This window comes from Malaya genurostris, chromosome 2 (genome assembly GCF_030247185.1).
Source record: "Malaya genurostris strain Urasoe2022 chromosome 2, Malgen_1.1, whole genome shotgun sequence".
In the NCBI taxonomy this organism is placed as follows: domain Eukaryota; kingdom Metazoa; phylum Arthropoda; class Insecta; order Diptera; family Culicidae; genus Malaya; species Malaya genurostris.
In genome coordinates this window covers 186,375,948-186,398,402 of record NC_080571.1, presented here as the reverse complement: position 1 = coordinate 186,398,402, position 22,455 = coordinate 186,375,948, and the positions used below count along the sequence as shown (strand labels likewise).

The following is a 22,455-nucleotide window of genomic DNA, read 5'->3' as shown; positions in this document are numbered from 1 at the left end:
TTTCTATTTATCTTTTCTTCTTCATTTTCCCTTCCTTCTTTTTTTGATATGCTTTGCTTGTTTTGGACGAGTATGGTAATTTTTATCTTTTCTTCTTCCTTCCTTCCTTCTTCTTTTTTTTATTCCTCTATTTCTTCTTCATTCCATTCTTTTCTCTCCTCTTGTTCTGTTGAGTTTTAGAAGCGCTTCTTCTTTTTTTTATTCCTCTATTTCTTCTTCATTCAATTCTTTTTTCTACAACATTGAGTTAATATTTCTACTCTAATAGATCATAACTCAAACTAGTGTGCGAAAAGTCATCTCATTAGTAGAGTCACCATGTTATTTTAGCGATCACTCGACTTTTTATAAATGAATTGTGATAAAACCAAATACAAAGTCTTTGCCTCTTCTCTAAGAAGCAATAACGCATAGTAGTAGCTCGGAAATGATTCAATACTGCTGTTTTAGTAGAGCAAAATGTTCCAAATTTCATGTTACTTCTGAAGTTAATCTATCAAACAGAAATAACAGATGTCACTATAACAAATGGTTCTCGTATATGAAATGACTAATGGATTTGAGATGAATGGGGGTACCGTTACCCAATTTCTATCTCTTCTAATGGTCGATTACCATTCTTGCGTGCAGTTACTCTTACACTTTTCTCACACATCATCCCACCCATTAGGTCCCAAACGATACATCCTCACAATACAAATTGGATGAACATCGTTTGACAGCTATCAGTGGTTTGTCAATTGGTTAAGTCATTATTATTTCGTTCTATTCTACAATATTCTATCTCATTCCACATTAATCCATTGTACACAAACCACCAATAAACGTCAAATATGGACTCGATTCACCGTTCACCTGTTGTCATCGTGTGAAACCCAATTGGGATACGTTCACTCCACTTAACTTCCACTGCACACTATTTATGCATACATGTATAAATATATACACGCACCAAGGCATACTGACATACACACATACATACATACACACACACACACACACACACACACACACACACACACACATGTGTACACACATATACATATATACAAATATGTATTTCACACGCAAACATTGTAACATTGATTTACTATTTCTATTCTAATAGATTTTAACTAAATTCATTGTGACAATAGTCATTTCATTTATAGAGTCACCATATTACTCTACCGATTACTCGACTTTCAATAGATGAATTGTGATGAAATCAAATACAAAATCTTTGCTTCATCTCTGATAAGCAATACCGCATAAAAGTAATTCAGAAAATGTACGATATCGCTGTTATAGCGACGCGGAATACTCCTAACCTCATATCACTCTCGAAGTCAATCTATCGAACAGACACAACAGATCTCGCTCTAACCAATGGTTTTCATATATGAAATGACTAATGGATTTGAGATGAATGGAGGTGCCGTCACCCAAAATCTATCTCTTTTATTGGTCGATCGTTAGTCCTGAGCTGAAACGGTTACCGTTCTTGCATTCCACTTCACTTATACTTCACTCACATATCACCTCATCCATCAGATCCCACACGAGCACAACAAACCTCACAGAATAAACGTCAAAGATGAACTTAATTCACCATTCAACTATTCCGTTATCGTGTGAAACCTGACTGGGGTACGTTCATTTCGCTTAATTTTCACTTCACACCGGTAATAAGGGCCGGTAGTATGAAAATGAAACATAAAAAGTACGGGTGTGTAATGTCAAAAACATAACTGGATGTCGTGAATACGAATAAAACTAATACTATATCATTATACTTTCGAATATCAATTAGTTGATCGACAACTAGAATTTGAAACGATACTCCTAAACTAAAGTTACATTAAACATTCTGACACACAATTAAATATTACGAAATGTCAAATATAGTTCTTTATGATAAAATAATGGTGATTCTAAAAGGAATCTTTCATTAATGGCTTCTAAGTCGGTGCTATGCATTTTATATAGCAAACTAGAAGAAAGTTCTACTACAAACTACAAGTGGTTGAAAAATGGGCCGTAAACAGTATAGTGAAGAAAATTTCGCTTAATTCTTTGGGTATACAATTATTGTTCTAAATAGAACTATACAGAATTTTGATGTCAATCATTTCGTTTAGGATTTAAATATTTCAGTGAAAAAAGAGTTGCGACCTGATGGCGAGCAAGCGAATGAGAGATGCGACCTGAGCGTTTGAGGTTTTAACCACGCAGAAGGTGCGCTCTCCGTCGCTGCTGGTTGATAATTCCACTCCCACGACGTCTGCTTCCACCGAACGCACGAAAAGAAATTATCGATTTTCGCTGACTACCTCAAAATCGTCGTCCTTGCGCGAAAAACCCAAGCGAAAGTAAAGAGTTTTCCGCGTTGTTTTCAAATTTTAAGAAAACCTAATTTTTGAGTTGTTTGTGGTTATCGCACACTGTTCAAAATATTTTTCTAAATTCTTGATCATATTTTTGATGAAATGGTGAAAGAATTATGTTGCTACCATTAATACAAGTCGAGATATTCACGATTAAGTTCTGCCCATTCTTCCATATAACTAATTTTAAAAAGGCACCCCATAGTAAAGTAAGTCGTATTCACGACAAAAAAGAGCTCAGTTAAGCCCTACCGGCCTCTCCAACCCCGGATGTTGGAGCGTATTGCAATCAACGTCTTATTCAAATCGTTTCATGTCTCACTCAATAAACTCAATAATTAAACTAAAAATTATAACACATATTTATATTAAATTGTAACAATAATTAATCGTATCTAATGATGTTTGCAATACCGTCAAGCCCATCAAACACGGGAGGGTGAATATTGAATTTCTTACATTATACCTTAATTCCAGTGATTCTATTCAACTGTGTTTCGTAAGTGTCTTTTGTTGTCATTCTACTGTATTTCCACTCCGTACTTTTGATGATATGTTATTTTATTTCCTTAAATGTAAAAGTTTGTTGTACGCAGTGGTGTTTTTGTTCTTACCAATGTTTCATTTTGTATATAATAGTGTTAATTAAAAAATTTTCCAATTTTTCATGCATACACACTTAAAACCATTTCTGAACTTCGTTAAATGCATTCACTGATATTTCGGTAAAATGCTTCACTTTGCCGAAATTTGGCATAATTGCTTGCTGAATTTATCAGTAAACAACAGACATGCCGACATAAGCAGAGACGTTTGCCGTGATTTCGGAATATGCGCTAGCTGTTGCCGAGATTCAGCACGACAGCTGTCATTTATTGCCTAGAGGCTTTGAGCACTACTGGCAACAAATTTGTAAGCCTCCTTTAAGTGTTAATAAAATGAATTTCTGATCCTGAATGGCGTGTTTATAATGTTGAGAAATTACACACTTAAAACCATTTCTTGAGCTCGGCATAATAAAATGCCGAAACTGATCAGCAACACGTAAATTTGCTGATTGCACAGTAATCAATACGCATGTTTCTGAACTTCGTTAAATGCATTCACTTATATTTTTATAAAATGCTTCACTTTGCCGGAATTTGGCATAATTGCTTACTGAATTTATCAGTAAACAACAGATATGCCGACATCAGCAGAGACGTTTGCCGAGATTTCGGAATATGCGCTAGTTGTTGCCGAGATTCAGCACGACAGCTGTCATTTATTGCCGCGTTACATTTTCGCTTCGCATTGCGCGATTCTGATGAAATTCTCGAGTGACAAAATGGATAATCTTGGAAGAACCACTTGCAAGTAAAAATATTGAATGAATATAGTGACATGTTTCGCTTTATAAAAAGCGACTTTATCTGAGCACTCGCAATTATAAGGAAAAAACACCCAACGCGGGGCTCAAAGCGTCCTCGAGACAAAACTTTGGGGGATATGCGAAAAAATAACCCAATGCATGGAATAATTCAATAGATCAAAGTAAGTTTATTTTTTTATCAATACCGTATATGCATAATTAAATATTGAACATTTTTGTAAGCCAAAAATCAATATATATATATATATATATATATATATATATATATATATATATATATATATATATATATATATATATATATATATATATATATATATATATATATATATATATATATATATATATATATATATATATATATATATATATATATATATATATATATATATTTATTTATTTTCATATTTTCATCTCAACTCAAGGTGGCCGCATCCGGAAACGCCGCTTTTTTCAAGCTACATGTTTTCAGGTAGAGGCTTTAAGCTATACTGGCAACAAAAAAATTGACTAGATTTTTAATTACTGATGATTCGGTAATTTATTTTTTCATTTTTTCGTTCTATTGGATTGCCGAATATTCAGTGAACGTTTCACTGAGAAAACAGTAAATCTTATGCTGACGATTTCGGCAATATTTGACGTTTGTCAAATTTGAGGGTGCCGAGACGCTCAGTAATTGTATTTTTGCCGAGATGATTGCTGATTACTCAGCTGTGCGAATCTCGGCATTTTTTATGCCGAGACTCAGCTAAAAAAATTAAGTGTGTACATACCTACATGTATTCCACATGCAAGCATCACAACATTGAGTTACTATTTCTACTCTAATAGATCCTAACTAAAACTAGTGTGCCAATAGTCATCTCATTAGTAGAGTCACCATGTTATTTTACCGATCACTCGACTTTCAATAAATGAATTGCGATAAAATCGAATATAAAGTTTTGGCCTCGCCTCTAAGAAGCAATAACGCATAGAAGTAGTTTGGAAATGGTTCAATACTGCTGTTTTAACGAAGCATTCCCTTAATTGATTGGTGGGCCTCACGGTATGGTAAACATCATCACACAAACTCAATTCACGTTTTCTCTTTCTTCTGGTGTTAAATTTAATACTCTATCTTTCATAGCTCGCCTGCAATTTCGAAAGCGGAAGTTGACAGGTGGCTTATTGGCCGTTATAAAAAAACGCGTGAATTGATTGTGTGTGATGATGTTTGCCATACCGTCAAGCCCACCAACCAATGGGAGAGAATTTCCAGTTTATATTTACATCAAAAAAGTTCTTGAAGTGTTGATCATCAAATATCCACACAAAGATTCCCGCTTTAATTTATGATTTGTCAGTTGATTAATAAACTTTTATCTCATCACTGTAATCAAAAACTAAGATAGCTATACGGAGAGGTTTAATTTTTTTAGTACTTTTTGGTGAAATGTATAAATCTGTATTAAATTTATGAAATCTGTATTCTGCAATAGATCTGTATGCGCAGGTAAAAATCTGTATAAAAGGCGGTTGTACGACAATCTCTCGAAAACCATTTCCCAGAAAAGAAAGCAACGAAGTATTTTCCCCAGATCGTACCATTCTCCAGAAAACCATAGTCACGAAGGTATCAATTAGTAGAAAGACATACAACAGAATGTACCATTCCCCAGAATACCATCTCCCAGAAGAAGCAAATACCTAGAAACTGTTTCCCCATAAGGGCATATTCAGGAGTGTTCTAGTTCTAGATGCATAATTTATGTCAGTTTTAAAATTTAAATCTAGAAATTATAACAAAATAAACTGGCAGCCCCAGCATCGTTTTATCTGCACTCAGAAAAATATTATGGTAACAGTTAGGGCATATTCAGGAGTGTTCTAGTTCTAGATGCATAATTTATGTCAGTTTTAAAATTTAAATCTAGAAATTATAACAAAATAAACTGGCGGCCCCAGCAGCGTTTTATCTGTGTTTCAAATATAGAAAAAATAGAACGGCAATGTATACCAGTTTTAAATTTGACAGTGGAACTGGTCGAATAATTAAAACTAAAACGGATTGCTGGGGATACGTTTGTTTCAGTTTCATTTACATTATAGACCACCCATATGAATCTTGCAGCTGCTGAAGTTGCTCTAATGGAAAATAATACAGAAACAACATAGGAACAGATCTTTTACCAGAAAAGCATCTACTAAAATCAGGCGCGTATACATGGGGGGAGAGATTAAACCCCCTCCGAAACTTAAGAAATTATTAGGGGATACAGGAGTTAGACCGGACACGTTGTTAAACTGGACAGCTTAAATATCTTATCAACCTGCTAATATTTTAATTCATAGATTGACTTTGTAAACGCGCTTGGAGATTACGCGGTAGAAATGATTTCGATAAAAACCCAGTTTTAATGAATGTTTTTACAATTTCTAAAAATTGTCCGATTTAGCCCCGGTCTCCCCAATATTATGAAAACACACCCCGAATTTTTTTTCTGGGTACGCGCCTGACTAGAATGAACCTGTCCAACGAAAATAATTTTCGCGAAAATTTCGTGAATACTCATTAACTGTAATTTCCAAGGCAACTATACTTATTTCAAGCTTTGTTAGTCTGAAAAAGAGGGTTCTGAAAATAACGAGTTTGATAAAAAAATAATCAAAAATATATACCGGGTATGAAATCATTTAGCTATATTTATTTAAATTCAAACATAGCTTCTTTAAATTGGATATTTGTTTCTGCATATAGTTTATAGTAGCAAGCTAACCTTTCGTCGTTAATTCGGTCTAGTGATAAAGGGTAGTAAATAGCACACTACCATTTTATATAATTATTTTATTCAATGCTTACACAATATTCTGTTCGTCATAGATGATTCAGGTCGAGACGGCCGAAGGCCGCGAGTGCGCCGGCGACCCGCCGTCGGAAGCGCCGGCCACTGCGGGGGGGCAGCGCCCCCGCAGAAATCACCTCTGTCTAGTTGCGTGCGTTTGCCCGGATTACCCAAAGCTAGGAGCTATCCCTCAGTTAAGTCCGAACGAGCGGCAGCGAGGTCGGACAGCAGGTTATTAAAAACGATGAGGCGTAGCCGCATTAGACCTTTCAAAATCGCAGTAAATTAGAACAAATTCTATTAAGCAGCATGTTTATCTGTTATGCCAAATAACTATTATACCAAATAACCATCATGCCAAACGATATTATACCAATAATACTGTTTTAGCGACTAATGCCTTCGAGTGTATGGTTTTCTGGACTTTGGTACATTCTGGGATTTTTTATCTGGATTTTCTTACTTTCTAGAGTTTGTATTTCTGGAGATTAGTACTTTCTGGGTAATAAATTTCTGGGGAAAAAGCTTCGGTTTTTTATATTCTGGAGAATGGTTTTCGGGGAAATGTTATAGAACCATAAAAGGCATCTCTGACTCGATCAGAAAGGAGGTTATGCCTAAATGATCAGATTCTATTTTGACATGATCTCTTTGATTTGCCGTAAATTGCTCGCTTCTCTTAGACTATGCTGTCCGATTCAGCTTTTCGTGTTCTTTGACAGCGATCCATTGGTATAACAAGTAAATTTGATGGCAGTTATTAATTTGGTCTTGATTTAATGTTGGTTTTATTTTAAATTTGTTTGATCTCGGTATAAGTTTAATAGAATCTACGAATTTCAAAATAATTTTCGATGCTGGCTCATTCATTTTGTAAATTGGTGCAAGTGCTATGACAATATTACAGCGCAAAATCTGGCACTGAAAACTAAACTCCCATTGCAAATACTTACATTTGTAATAGATACTGTTGAGTCCAATCGATAACCTCTCCAGGCATTTCGTCAGTTGTGATATTATACCCAGGCACCCGAATTGGAAGTGGATCATTAGGATTAACGTGGGTTTTGAAATAATCCAAGAACCTTCGGAATGTTAAGTTACCAGCACTACTCATTGTTTATTTGAATGTTATCGATCCCTACGACGTTAGTACGAATCACTACTATTAGGTTCTTCTTTATCGCAACAAAAATGAGCTAAGAACAGAGCTGCCAATTATTTTTATCAAAAATCTGTTCTAGGAAAAGTCGATCTGAACAATATCTATTTCGAAAAATCTATTTAATGAGGACTTGTTTTGTAAGCAAAAAAAGTTCGTTCCACGTTGAAAATCGGTATTTATGTTTCAAAATATAATTATCGGTAATTGGATTTCACAGTTCAGATTGAAAGTCGAAAGTTTCGGGTATCATTTTATGCAGAGTTTAGTCAAAGATAAATAATAAAGACATGTATGTGCATACAAATATTAAAAAAAAATCTGGTCCGTTCCCGGTACTTTCTAAAATGACCGCACTCACCGCTTGGTGGAGCGCGAGATTAATTGCATTGTTATCGTTTCGACCAAAGTGTGCCATGAAATCTCAATATATACAAATGAGCTAACGTATCGAAAGGGTTCTTACGGTATGACATTTGCATTATGAATGCGATGATGGGAACTCAGCAGTGCAACCAATTTATCACCATTGGTGCCAGTTTCACGGAGGACCGTAGATGTGCGCCAAAAAAAGATCGTGACTGTCATGTCTGGAAATTCGTTTGTGGTTTAGTGATAAACGTGGAAACCTCTTGGTAGGGTAATAGAGGTATTTTGGCCACTTCATATATTTTGGCCCACCTAACAAACTTTATGGATTTAATCGATGTTAAGTAACCAATGTTGCATCAATTTGAAGCTAATCACATTAACTAGGGTAACAGAGGTATTTTGGTCCACCTAACAAACTTCATGGATTTAATTAATGTTAGGTAACCCATGTTGCATCAATTTGAAGCTAATCACATTAAATTGCCTATTGCGAAAGGAGTTTTCGAAGATATTACAACATTTGATGGATATTTTTACTAAGTGGGCAAAAATAAAATCAATCCTAAAATGGGCCAAAATACCTCTGTTACCCTAATTGCCCCGGGAGTAAAATTTTTTCGGTACGCTGCTGTTTGGTGGATATTTTTACAAAGTGGGGCAAAATCAAATCAATCCTAAAATGGGTCAAAATACCTCTGTTACCCTAGTTGATAGAAGAGAAAGTGAACAAAGAGAAACTGTCACTTGCTTTTACGGCCTTCTGAAAAATTAACCGAGATCTGCTTCCAAATCTATCTGTACAATATCTATCTCGAGAAATCAAACATCGATTCAGTGAGGAAACTGGTTAACCAGGTTGAGCGACTGGAATGGTCGCTCAACCTGGTTAACCCTTATGGAAACAAACACAAAAACTGAAAATCGGTATTTATCTGTATGAAAATTGAAATATCGGTATTTTGAGAGAGCACATCCGTATTCCTGTATTGAGTGCAAAAATCGGAATAAAAACCGATAAATCGGTATAGTTGACAGCACTGATTCCGTTATCAAGCAGAGATGCCATTTATTCCGATTTTCTTAAGGTAATGGATTTATCGGAATTTCTCGATGAACATTAGAAAAGGTCCCAAGTGCAAATGACATAGTTTCCCTTGGTTTACTTTCTCTTTCAATTGTTATGGCAAATTCCAGTAATTTCCAACTAATTCTACAGTTCATATCGAAAGTTGATGCTTTTTGCTATTATCCTATGTGAAGTGTTAGATGGAAAGATTACTGATTTTACCGTATTACTCCCAAAAGAAAGTAAACAAAGAGAAACTGTCGTTTGCATTTAGCTCCTATTCTCATGCTTGTCTTCATTTATCTAGAAATTTCTCGGTGGATTTTTCATTAAGGTGTATAAGCAAGTGACAGTTTCTCTTCAATCACTCTCTCTTTCGATTATTGTGATGTGATTAAAAAGAATTTCTTTGATTTTACTATTCTGTTTGAAAGTCGAATGTTTCGGGTACCATTTCATGCAAAGATTTGAGTGATAAACGTGGAAACCGCTTGGTAATAAATAGAAGAGAAAGTAAACAAAGAGAAACTGTCACTTGCTTATACGCCCTAATGCAAATCAACCAAGATTTGCAGAGATGCCAGGTCATTTTTTCAAAAATCTGTGGTCAAATCCCCAATTTCTGTCCCCATTTCTGCTTGATCGAATTTAATTTAGTGAGAAAAAAAAAAAAGGTCTCACAACCAACACGCTGTGTAACTTTTTGGTGCTAAACTGTACTCGATTTCCAAAATCTGTGATTTATTCAAGAATCTGTGAAAATCTGTGAGCATTTTCAAAAATCTGTGAAAATCTGTGCAGAAAACTCAAAATCTGTGAAACACAGATTAATCTGTGAACCTGACATCCCTGAAGATTTGTACTTGATAACAGAGATGCCAGATATTTTCATAGAAAGTCTGTATATCTCATGCTCTCATTGAACATAACTCAAAATTGAGTGACACACCACTCAAATTCATTAAAAAACTTTAAACGTAATTTTCACCTGAAAATTCATGTGATGAGCGATTTATAAATGTTTTATGAATATTATGTGAACTGTATAAAATGCATAGAAATATTATTAGAATCCAACGGCTTCGCAAGTGAATATCATAGTGCATTCTATTGAAAATTAAATGACATTCACGTAACTTTTACTGGATCATACGGTATGAAAATTGTCTTGTATTTCACAATCACAAGATGGCGTCAAATGAATGTGCGCAACCGGCACTGCTGGATGATTTGGAATTTCCTGCAAATCTACTTGAATTCAATCGTAAGTTGATGGTATTGAACTTTATTTATTATTTATAAATTATATTCATTCATATAATGTAATTTAATGCGGAATTGGTTTGTTCGAGCTGATTACTTTTTCGGTGGAAGAATTCCAAAGTCATTTGAATGAAATGGACATCGATTGAAAAATTGACGTGCTATTTGGAACTATAAGCTCCTGGCGTAAAAGAAACGTAAGTTATCAATTAAATTTACATACATTTATCTCTTAGTTTATACTCTCAGCAAAAGGTAGCTATACTTAGTGCGTTGACCAGCAACGTACAACTTACCGGAGAAGTACAAGAAATTGAAATAAATACGCCCTACTCCAGTAAATCGGAATCTGCCAAACATAAATCAGGTAGTAATTTACCAAACCTCAATTTCCTTCCCGATCGAAGCCCGACACGTTTGCCAGTTAAAAAGCGATTACACACGGCATACCAGCTCACAGTACCTGTTCAAAGTTCAGGTTGTTTATTTTGAAATCACGCTAAAATACGATTCATTTCAATAAATAATTTACAGGTGATGCTAACCCTGACCCTGAATTGAACGAAGCCGAAAAACAGAACAACAAACCTTTCGTTTGTCTCTTCTTCGACTGGATTTTCTCCTAGATTGTTGACAGCTCTTTTGGATACGACAGAAGAAGGTAAATAAATTTTATATCGATCAACGCTTGGTGAACTAAGTGAAGCAAAACAACTTTGGCGGGTGTCATTGCCAAATACCATCTCGCAACCAAAAATCAACTTCGGCAAGATGATTTGGAGCGGTATGCTTTGGCTATAACAACTGTCTTCAAATTTGAACGCAAGGTATACAAATGAAATGAAAAATGTAGAGCTCGAAAAGAAATATTTTATATTCTAGGAGAGTTACTACATACCTCGATCCGGAGATCACCGCAACCATGGAGGAAAAATAAAAAATGAAATTGGTAATTTGAAACAGAAAAAGAGAAAAATGGACGCAAAAGAAGAAGAATATTCGAAAAAATTTAAACCGATACAAATATTGTGCGACGCCGATACTATCTGTGAACAATCGATTGATGCTCATTAATGGTTAACTCTGAATGATACACCGTTGAATACGGTGATTGATAAATGACCAATATGTTTTGACTCGCGTAGAAAATTATTGGGAAACAAAAAGTTCGTCAATAAAATATTAAAAACGTACGTGTATTACAAAAATCCGTACTGAAAACTGGTCCCGCGATTCTATTGTTGATCTAATTAACATTGATTTGTTCAGCACAACTCCAATAACATTGCATTATGTAAGTAATCGTTATATGTCTAGAATTAAGAACACTTTCTGTATCGATTTTATATAAAAATAGATCTCAAAATGTTATATTTGTATGTTCTTTATTATTTTCCGAAAAATAAATATCAAGCAAATTTACTATGCACTTGAAAAAATTAATATAATGTTATTCTTACTAGTCAAATCTTATAGGTTCTAAGTAATTTCAATATAAAAATCATCAAGTACCTGATGAAATTTACTTAAAAAACACTTAGTTTGCATAAGATACACTCGAAAATACAATCAGATTCAACAGAAAATCACGTAGTTGCGAAATTATCTTAATTTGTAAATCATTGGAGCGTTTGATGCAAATTACCTGAAAATTGCGTTAGTCTCAGGTTGCAAATTCTGTGAAATTTATATGAAAATCACGTAACTTACACGTGAGCCATTTGAAATTGAATTTCGTGATCGTAGCACTTCAATTTCACCTGAAAAGTATGGTGGAAAATATTTACGTATTTTTTCAGGTGAATGCTACATTATTATTTATTAGGAAAATCCTATGCAGAGGAAATAAAAAGAGTCTGCTTTAATCAACCATTTATTCTAGAATGAGAAAATTTTATTATGTATTCCCGATGGCCTACTAGATGTATTGATTTTAAATATACACGACAAACGGTTACTAATAACAATTGTTGTAGGAATGAACCACAGCTTATTATAGTCCAAATCTAACACACCTCCTTAAGATGATGCATTTATTCCCATCGCCAATCGGTTGCGTTCCAATTTAATACGATCTAGTGGTTTTGTTAGACCATCAGCAATTTGTTGCTCTGTGCTCACATACGTTAGTTTAACAATGTTTTCTTCCAGCGCATCTCGAATGAAGTGATGTCGAATGTCTATATGTTTTGTTCGTGGTGTATACCCATTATTTTTAGCCACGCAAATCGCACTTTGATTATGCAAGCAGAAGTACTGAAAATTCCAGATTTAAACCAAAATGTGAGGTAAACAATAATTCTCCAAAAGGACCCAAATGTCGCAAGTGTCACAAATTCGGTCATATTGCTCGTGAATGTAGAAATTCAGGAAAGGAAAACACGTTTTGTGCTGTTTTATCTAGTTTTTCGTCAACAAAGAACAATGACTGGTTCATTGATTCCGGAGCAAGTGTTCATATGACCTGTCATCGTGAGATATTGAACAATTTGAAACCTTCAAACGGAACTGTCGTTGCAGCTAACGGAAACAATATGAATATAACGGGCATCGGCTCGACTATTCTGCGTCCAATATATCAACCGAACAGTATTGCAGTGGAAGAAGTACAGTTTATCCCGGATTTATCAGTTAATCTTCTTTCCGTAAACCAGATTGTTAGAAAGGTGTATATACACAGACTAACAGACAGGACACTCAAAGTAGATTTTTTAACCATATAAACGGTCATTTCGAATATTCCTTTAGTTGGGACAGTACTCGCATATGTTATGATGGCGCTACGTTACCCTATCAAATACATCGTGTCTGTCATCTAGACTGTGTTTATTTTTTTCATTTACCAACCGAGTTGCCATTCATACAGAATTACCTGTAATGTATTGATTTGTATACCTCCATGCGAATTTCATGCAGGATACAGATTAATCACATATTGCCAAAACTATATACAGAATTGTGCCTACTTCTCATTCTACAACGCAATACAAAATCGAACCCGTTCTGTTACAATATTTACTTGCTTCTGGTCTGCCGTCACTTACTTTCGGGTGAAAATTACCAACACAATAAAAAATAGTCTAGATGAACAACGTTGAGAAAAATAAATGTTTACCTTCCAACATCGCTAAGAAAGTTAAATATATTATCAACGTAATCCAATAATTTATTATGACGATTCATTATCAAATATTTCGATAAAATCAGGCAACCCTGCAAGCAGCTGATCGGTGTTGACAAACGAGGGGAAACCAACTAGTAAAAAAAATTTTTCGTAACACAAGGGGTGTACCGATAGTAAATAGTTCGCGCAGTACAATATAGGTGGAACTAGTGCATCACGAAAAATGATTTTTATAAGAATTTACTCATACTGTCATGTCTGTTAGTCTGTGGTATATAGTTGTTTTCTCAAACACCGGATGCAAGGTGATTGATGGAAAAGGAAGTACCGTAGCAACGGCTAAACACGATAATGATTTATTCAAGCTTGAACAAAACTCGAACAGTGCGTTAGCTTGTTCATCAGCGGTAACTTTGAAGATGTGGCACCAGAGGCTTGGTCATCTAAATTTGAAAGGTGTTCGCAAGCTAGCTAATGGATTAGTAGACGGGGTTTCTATCGCAGATACTGATATGAGCGATTGCAAAGTGTGTCCAATGGGAAAACATTGCAGGCATCCTTTTAGCAAGAAAGGTTCACGTGCGACAGAAGTTCTTGATATTATTCACACTGATATATGTGGGCCTATGGAAGTAAACTCTCTTGGTGGAAATAAGTATTACATTGTTTTTATTGATGATAAATCGAGGAAAATGTGGGTGTATTTTCTGAAGACGAAGTCGGAAGCAGAGTGGCGCAGTGGAAGCGTGCTGGGCCCATAACCTATTAGGAAAATCCTATGCAGAGGAAATAAAAAGAGTCTGCTTTAATCAACCATTTATTCTAGAATGAGAAAATTTTATTATGTATTCCCGATGGCCTACTAGATGTATTGATTTTAAATATACACGACAAACGGTTACTAATAACAATTGTTGTAAGAATGAACCACAGCTTATTATAGTCCAAATCTAACATTATTTAGTTCAGTGTACTCTGAACTAGAGTTCAGAGATGCCATTTATACAGATTTATCTGTATTATACAGATTTTTACATGCACATACAGATTTCATACAGCATACAGATTTTGTACAGGTTTTTAAAACTTAATACAGATTCATACAGATTTTCCAAAAAAAAAGGAAAGAATAAAATAATTTCGTTCGTCTGAGCTCTCTATGGTAGTAGTAACGAGATGAGAGTTTTGTAATCAATCGACGAATCACAAATTGATCTAAAAATCTTTAAATGGTGTTGATAGTTTAAGTTGAGCCAGACCCTATCAGCTTGGAGCGATCTCAATCTTCAGTTCAGCAACGCCATCGCACGGCGTCTCATTCAACATGTCATGTCAATTGTATGGGTGCGCAGTGCTGCTATTTTGGCGCGTACGAATTTGACATTTCTCTCCACTACTTCTATGTAAGTAATTCGATGCGGACTCGCCTGAGGGCGCCATGGTCGCAAAAAAGGATGTTGCCAAAGATTTGTTCGGGAAATGTGAGAGCTGGATATCTTGTTAATATGATGTCTTTGGTTGAGCGCTGAGATCCTACACTCAAATAAAAATTCACGTTCGATTCACTTCAAAAAAAAAAATCACGTAGAATGGTTTCAAATGTCAATTTAATCATTTTACGTGACGAAAATGAATGTTATACGAACATCCCCTAAAATGAATATAGCCATCACAAAAGGTTTACGTGAATTGACCAAACGTCAAACAATCTACGTGAATTTCCAGTGTGAAAAACTCGATTTTGAAAGTGGCGAGCAGTGGCTCTCGAAGTGTAAGTAGTGTAAATATTTACGAGAATAGTTATTTAATTACAATTTTTTACTCCATCGACCGGACCATTCCAGTATGAAAGTTTCCATGTGTTCAACTGGACCGAGTGCCTGCGTGAGTCCGGAAGTTTACCCGCTCCTGCCGAATGCTTCAAACAGGCCGTCGGTATGAAGCTAGAGACACTGGAACAATGTAATGCGACTTCAACCTGCATCGGTAGTTTTGTGGGAGTTCTTGGATCTCGACTTCGGTTTCGGTTGGATGGCAGTGACAACATAAACGATTTCTGGAGGCTTGTCGATTTGAGATACCACGACGTTATTAGTTGCTTTTTAAGGCATTGGAATTATATGACAATTTTCTGAAATAAATGTTTTATATTTCATGGCATTTTTTCATTTCACAGATTTATATCAAAATCTGGAATCTCCCTTTCGACTTCAACCAATATATAAAATTGTAGATAAATGTGATATGAACAGTACATTACATTTTACCTATGAAACACGTAACTTTTACTGGATTATGCATTGAACAGCTTTTAAATGCCAGTCCATTAAAACCTACGTGAAAAGTAGGGTGGAAAATATTCACATAACTTTTCACGTAACTATAATATGATTATTATTTTGAGTGTACATCAACTCATCAAGCCAATATTTTGAAAGTATACGAAATTGAAATTATGTTTTGTTGATTCCGATTGGTGATGAAAATTTGAAAGCATTTAATATCGTCGTTGTAGAATGATATGAATATTGAGCACTCATTCAATTTCTCATTATAAAACCATAAATTTTAGGAATAACATTACCTCAACAAATTTTTATTATAAATATTTCGATTCTATAGTGGATACAGATAAATACAGATTTTTCATTTTGGGTACTACTGATTTTCTATGAAAATATCTGGCATCTCTGCTAGAGTTACACCTATCTACTCATTTTTGAGTATGGGACGAAGCTGTCAAAATTTGAGTGTATTTTACTCAAAATAAGGAATAAATCTGCATAAAATGTTCAAAACGACGTATGTGACATTTCAGCTGAACCGAGAAAAGCGATGTTGAAAAATAATCGCACAATTTTAAATCCTATTTAAAAATGAGTAATTGAAACAACTTCATCTCTTCACTAAATCGTCCAATTTGAATGCGTGCAACGTATCATAGTGACTAATTCACAATTTTCAACTACAAAGATAACTTTTAGGCAAAAACGACACTTACGTCGTTTTGTAATTTGATCATGTACATTGGACAGTATTATAGGCAGCGATGCCAACCCTACGGATTTATCCGTAGATCTACGGATTTCCGCCTTTTATACGGATCTACGGATGAACCTCTTGAAATCTGCGGATTTCGCATTATTTCTCCAGATATCTTCGGTAAATAATTAAATCTCGCGTTTTTTTTCTGAACATGGCCTATTACCCATCTGTCAACATTCACTTTGAAGAAAGATTCTGGATGACTTGGCTCTCACTTGTAGTCAGTTATAACAGTAATCGGAAAGGAAATGTTTTATCTTTCGTGTAATTGATCGTAATGCTTCTGAAATTACTCTTCAAAGGGGATGTTGACCAATGACTTACTGGCCATTATTCGGAAAAAACACTTGAAATATCGTTACACCATCTTCATCTTTGGTTTTGTGGCTCAGAGCACCAAGCTTTTCACGCACGTGTTTAAATAAGCGACATAACAACAATAATAATTTAACGCAAATATATGAGAATAAGTACACTTGGAACCAAATCTACGGATTTCACCTCAGGGAAAAGTGGCATCACTGATTATAGGTCGTTTTATCCTGGTTGACTTGACACATAAGTCGTTTTGCTTCTGTTAGTTACGTCGTTTTGCGAAAGTCACAGTGTTCATTCGTCGTTTTGTTACTCGCACTTGTGTGAAAGCCAGTTTTGCTCGAAAACAAGAGCTAGTTTTACTTATCAAGTGGAAAAAAGACAGTCGACTCGTTTTTAGTGTGTTTTGATAATTTTCGCTTTTGTTTGACGAAGGATTCATAACGGTTTCTACGATTGGAAACAAAACAGTTTCTTTCCAAATTAATCAGCGTATTTTTCAACAAGCTTCATAGCAACTCGATCCCAATAAATATCTCCAACTCTACAGCAAGTCTCACTTTCATAATATCACACTAGATCCGCTTTTTCGTGAAAAACTATTTTGTCGTAAGTCCGCGCATACACTTTTGTTTATGCTTCGGTACATTGGTCAAAACATTGCCAATTGACGAAAGTAGCATTAATGATTATTTTTCATTGATTTCGACATACGTCAAATGTGTTGACAGATTTTTTAGTGAATCTATAGTGAATCGAGAAACAGTTTTCGGGTAGTGCGTGTATTAGGACATTCCTAACAAAATGCAATAAAAATCTCGGTTTGTTTACCTATGTTACTTAGGTCGTAATAAACATTTTATACAGAAATATTTTTTTCAAAATTTTAGTTTTTTGCTATCAAAAAAAATTAAATTTTTTTTCGTTAATGTTTATATGAAAGGACTCTCTAATTAAAATTAATCTTCTTTCTTTTAAATCTCGGTTTATTTTTCATTAGGGCGTATAAGCAAGTGACAGTTTCTCTTTAATCACTCTCTCTTTCGATTATTGTGATGTGATTAAAAAGATTTTCTTCGATATCACTATTCTGTTTGAAAGTCGAAAGTTTCGGCTATCATTTCATGCAAAGAGTTCAGTGATAAACGTGGAAACCGCTCGGTAATTAATAGAAGAGAAAGTAAACAAAGAGAAACTGTCACTTACTTATACGCACTTTTGAAAAATTAACCGAGAAATAGGAAGAGCAAAAAAGTGATTGAAAACCGTTCAATTTGACCGCATTGGAATCAAAATTGAACGATATTGATATCCTTATGTAGGATCTCTCTTAGCATAATTGAAACCACAAAATTACTATAGAACACATCTATGACTGAAGATCCAAGATTTCAAAATCTAGAAACGGTATTGAAAAACGGCGTATTCTTGCATTCTTAAATTCGATACGAATATTCCAATAAAGAAAACGCACTGAACTGCTAGAAGTATTTATCACTCAAATGTTTGAAAACTCAACGCTTTCTCTAATGTATGAATAAATGCGAGAGGACTCATGGCTTTAGTAAATATTTCTCAAATACATACTCAAATTTTGACATATTGTTCCAGTTTATGAATTTGAGTAAACGCAATTCAAGCCATGAGTTATGTTCAAAGAGCGTATAAAAAATCAGTATTTATCTGTATTCACTAATCATATGAAATTTCTTCAATAAAATGATGATGATTCCAATAGATTATTCAAATTATAATACAAATTTATTTCAGTGATCATTATTTGGTTCACCATCAAACATTTGCACAAACTGTTTCCATTTTAATTTGTGATTTGTTCGTTGATTTATAAACATTTACCTCCCCAAGTAACAACGACGCTTTCTAACTTTACATTAATTCAGCTTTAAGAATTCGCGTAAAATTTGATTAAATGCAACGGAGTTATACATGTTTGTACAATGCTATTATTGAGCTGAAAATGGTGATTTTTCGACTTTTATATGATTATTACTCTTATAGTTTCGTTGCTCCAAAATATAGCATTGAATGTCGATATATAGCACCGCGGAAGGTTGTTGTAAAATAAAGTTCAATTACGTTTTGAATGCAAATTTAATGCACATTGCTTTAAAGTATGTTGGATTAGTGTAATAATACATTAACATGGTAAAAATAGAGTTGTAAATGTGCGGTGATATAATGCATATGGTTACTTGGGTCGTCACTGCAATCAAATACTAATAAAGGGCTCAGACGGAAAAGTTTGATATTTTTCTTTCTTACTTTTGGTTAAATCTGTATTAAGCGGCCCCCTGTCACGACGCCATCTTGTTGAGATCTAAATCGGAAATTCAAAATCAGCTGATTGCAACGTAAACAAGGAATTAGTAATGCAATTGTTTCACGGTTTACCTTGTTTATTGCACGAAAATTAGAGAATTTTAGGTCGATTCTCTCACAATAGCTTGTCGGTTTACCGAAAATACAGCAGATAGTTGTAGTATCGTAGAAGTAAATCAAACACGTCGTTCCCGGTTGCTGTCTATAATACTTCTACCTTTTTATTACTCGTCAACCAACACCAACACCTAAACCTTCAGCGGTACGATTATATTGCTGTGTTATTACACTACATTACTTTTCTCTTTTTATTTTTTTTCTTTTCTTTCGGTTTAAACGTCAGATTCATTGTCCTGCAGTTATACTGGTTGTCTTGCCGCCCTATTTGTTCTAGGCTCCAAGACCGGCGTAGATCTCGAAGCGTTATCTTCATAGCTACAAGATATTCCCGAGGATGATGCTGGGTTGCTTGTATCCAATTCTGCGCTAAAGTTTTCGTTATCCTTGTTTATGCGCTGTAAATGAGACACATGTCTGCGATATTTTACTCCCGACTCTTCTGAAGCAACCAGTACGTCTCCACCTGTTCTTTTGATCACTTTGAAGACCTCTGGACTGAAATTCGGCGTTAGTTTGTTTTTCTTGGTCATCTGTTTTAGCAGCACCTCATTTCCCTCGGTTATGTTGTTTAGTCTGGCATTCCGCCGTTGATAAGCATACATTTTTCCTTTATCCTTTTTCGTTTTATCTCTATCAACTATCTCTTCATCGACTCCCTTCGGTAGATGTATGGAAGGCAATTTGTCACGGATATTATAACCGAATAGCATTTCAGTGGTGGTGAAGATCGATACATCAATATGTACCTATTTATTTCACTTTCCCAGTACGTGTTTGTAGCCTGACTGATAGAAAGCCTTTTCAAAATTGATCGGTTTTGCCGTTCCACTTCACCGTTTCGCTGGGGCCATTACGGAGTAGTGTTTATCAATTTGATGTTATTCGACATACAATAATCTTGAAATTCATCACTAGTGAATTGTGGCCCATTGTCGGCTGTGACGGAAATTGGTATACCAAATCGAGCGAAAATTGAAGCCAATCGTTTTATTGTTTCACCGGAGTCAATTTTTTTCATGATCTCATTTTCTATATAACGGCTGAAGTAGTCAACCACTACAAATAAATAGTGGCCCGTTGGAAGTGGACCAAGGTAGTCGACTGCTAAGTGGTGCCAAGGCCCAGATGGTAGGTCTCTTCGTTTCATTGGCTCAGGTGATGCCGGCGCTGCTATTAACGTACACTGAAATGAAAATCTTATTTATATTCATTAGATTTGTCATATGAATCATACGCAGAATATAATTCATAAAAATTATATGGAAACTTATTATCTTTATTTAATGTGTACGTCAAATCTAAATGGACGTTATCATAATGAAAGTTATAAAAATATCCCATATAATTTATATGGAAATCCGATGAAAGTCGTGAATAGTTGTGTCCTCGATATTCATCAACTGCTCCAGACCATTTTTTTCAGGAAGTTTCGCATCTCAATGTAATTTTAAATCGCTGACAAGACAGCTCATCCAACTTCGTTCAAGGATAAGCGTTAACGAACCATGAAATATATATCCGGTACATTTCATTACTCTATCTGTGTAGTAAGATTAATTTTTTTATTTTCAGTCTCGGGATCTCACTTCTCTTTCGCAAATATCATGAGGTGCTCCCTTACCGAATGGAATACTAGTACAGCTTGAATCCTCAAAGAAAAGTAATAGTTGGCAATTATCTGCTATTCGCATGACCTCCATTGAAAGTTATATATATATATATATATATATATATATATATATATATATATATATATATATATATATATATATATATATATATATATATATATATATATATATATATATATATATATATATATATATATATATATATATATATATATATATATAAATAAATATATAAATAAATAAATTTTAAATTCGAAGTGAATATAATATGCGCTTCATAGATTGTTCCAATGTATGTTGTGCGGATTTGTGGATAAATTTGACTCAGACTAGAAATTTCATTCGTTATATGGAAATCTTGTGAAAATAACGTTAAGAAGAGTTTTATGTTTCATAAGAATATCTCATATATTTGACATGATGTTGAACACATCTTGTAACTATTATTGGAAATGCTAATAGTGCAAAATCATTAGAATATCATATAATGTGAAAAAGAAAATTTAGCTCAGTGTACAACCTCGACACTTTTCAATGTATTTCTCAACGTGTGCATCTAGTTTTGGCCACCATACCTTAGCTCTGAGTCGCTGTTTCATCAACGTCATACCCGGATGACCTTAATGGCACAGTGTTCGCATCCTTAGACTCTGAGGCATAACTATACGGGTTCCGCGTAACAATATTTTTCCAGCGAAGCATAGTTCAGGCTTAACTAGTTTAAAGGCAGCTGCATTTTCACTCCGTGTGGCTTGCTGTAATGCATTTCTGACGGATTCGATTTGGCCGTCTGCCTCAAATTCTTGCTCAATCTCCCCCATTTTCAAAGCGACTGGGGCAGCATTTGCAGCTACCCAATTCACGTAATGTTCCGTGTACTCTTCAAAAGCCTTGCTAACCTCGTTAGAAGTAACTGCTAATCGTGATAACGGGTCAGCTATGTTAGTTTTTCCAGGTCGATAAATAACTCTTCCTTTATATGCCAATAACCGCACCACCCATCTTTCGATCCTGGCACAGGGTTTTGATTGTGGACTAAAAATAGTTTCCAGCCCAAGTAACAATTTTTGTTACGCTAGCTTGTTTGTGACTAGTTTGCAACCAGATATTTGAGTGATTGTTACTAACATCTAACCATTTGCATGACTCAAAAAGCGCAGTTTCTACTAAAGTCGACTAAAAATAAGTTGTCGTTACGTTGTAATGCTATACTGAAATAACTTATCTTTTCATAACTTGTGAATAACTTGTTTTCAAGTAAACTAGTTGAAACTTAGTCACCATCAGTGCTGGAAACGGTCCCTTCACGTGACAGTTTTATGTGAAATTCCTATGTTGGTACCTAAAACTGTAGATGTTTACTTTGAATGTCGTGTGCTGGAAAATTTCATGTTGCCTACTATTCGGGCTGTCACACATGAATGTCGCGCTAACCAAACAGATGAAAGTCG

General features: G+C 34.8%; 1 protein-coding gene across 5 annotated transcripts in view; it reads right to left on the bottom strand.

Moving 5' to 3' along the window:
* LOC131432714 (uncharacterized) overlaps positions 1-7,759 on the bottom strand; it is a 757,541-nt gene extending 749,782 nt beyond the window's left edge. For 3 of the 5 annotated variants that reach the window (XM_058599174.1, XM_058599177.1, XM_058599178.1), the window contains exon 1: positions 7,520-7,652. In XM_058599174.1, coding sequence (XP_058455157.1) covers positions 7,520-7,566 — 47 coding nt within the window. In that variant the 5' untranslated portion in view covers positions 7,567-7,652. Of the gene's footprint in view, positions 1-7,519 lie in introns of all 5 variants that reach the window. The other 2 variants (XM_058599176.1, XM_058599179.1) reach the window with 1 other exon arrangement.
* Between the last annotated feature and the right edge of the window lie 14,696 nt (positions 7,760-22,455).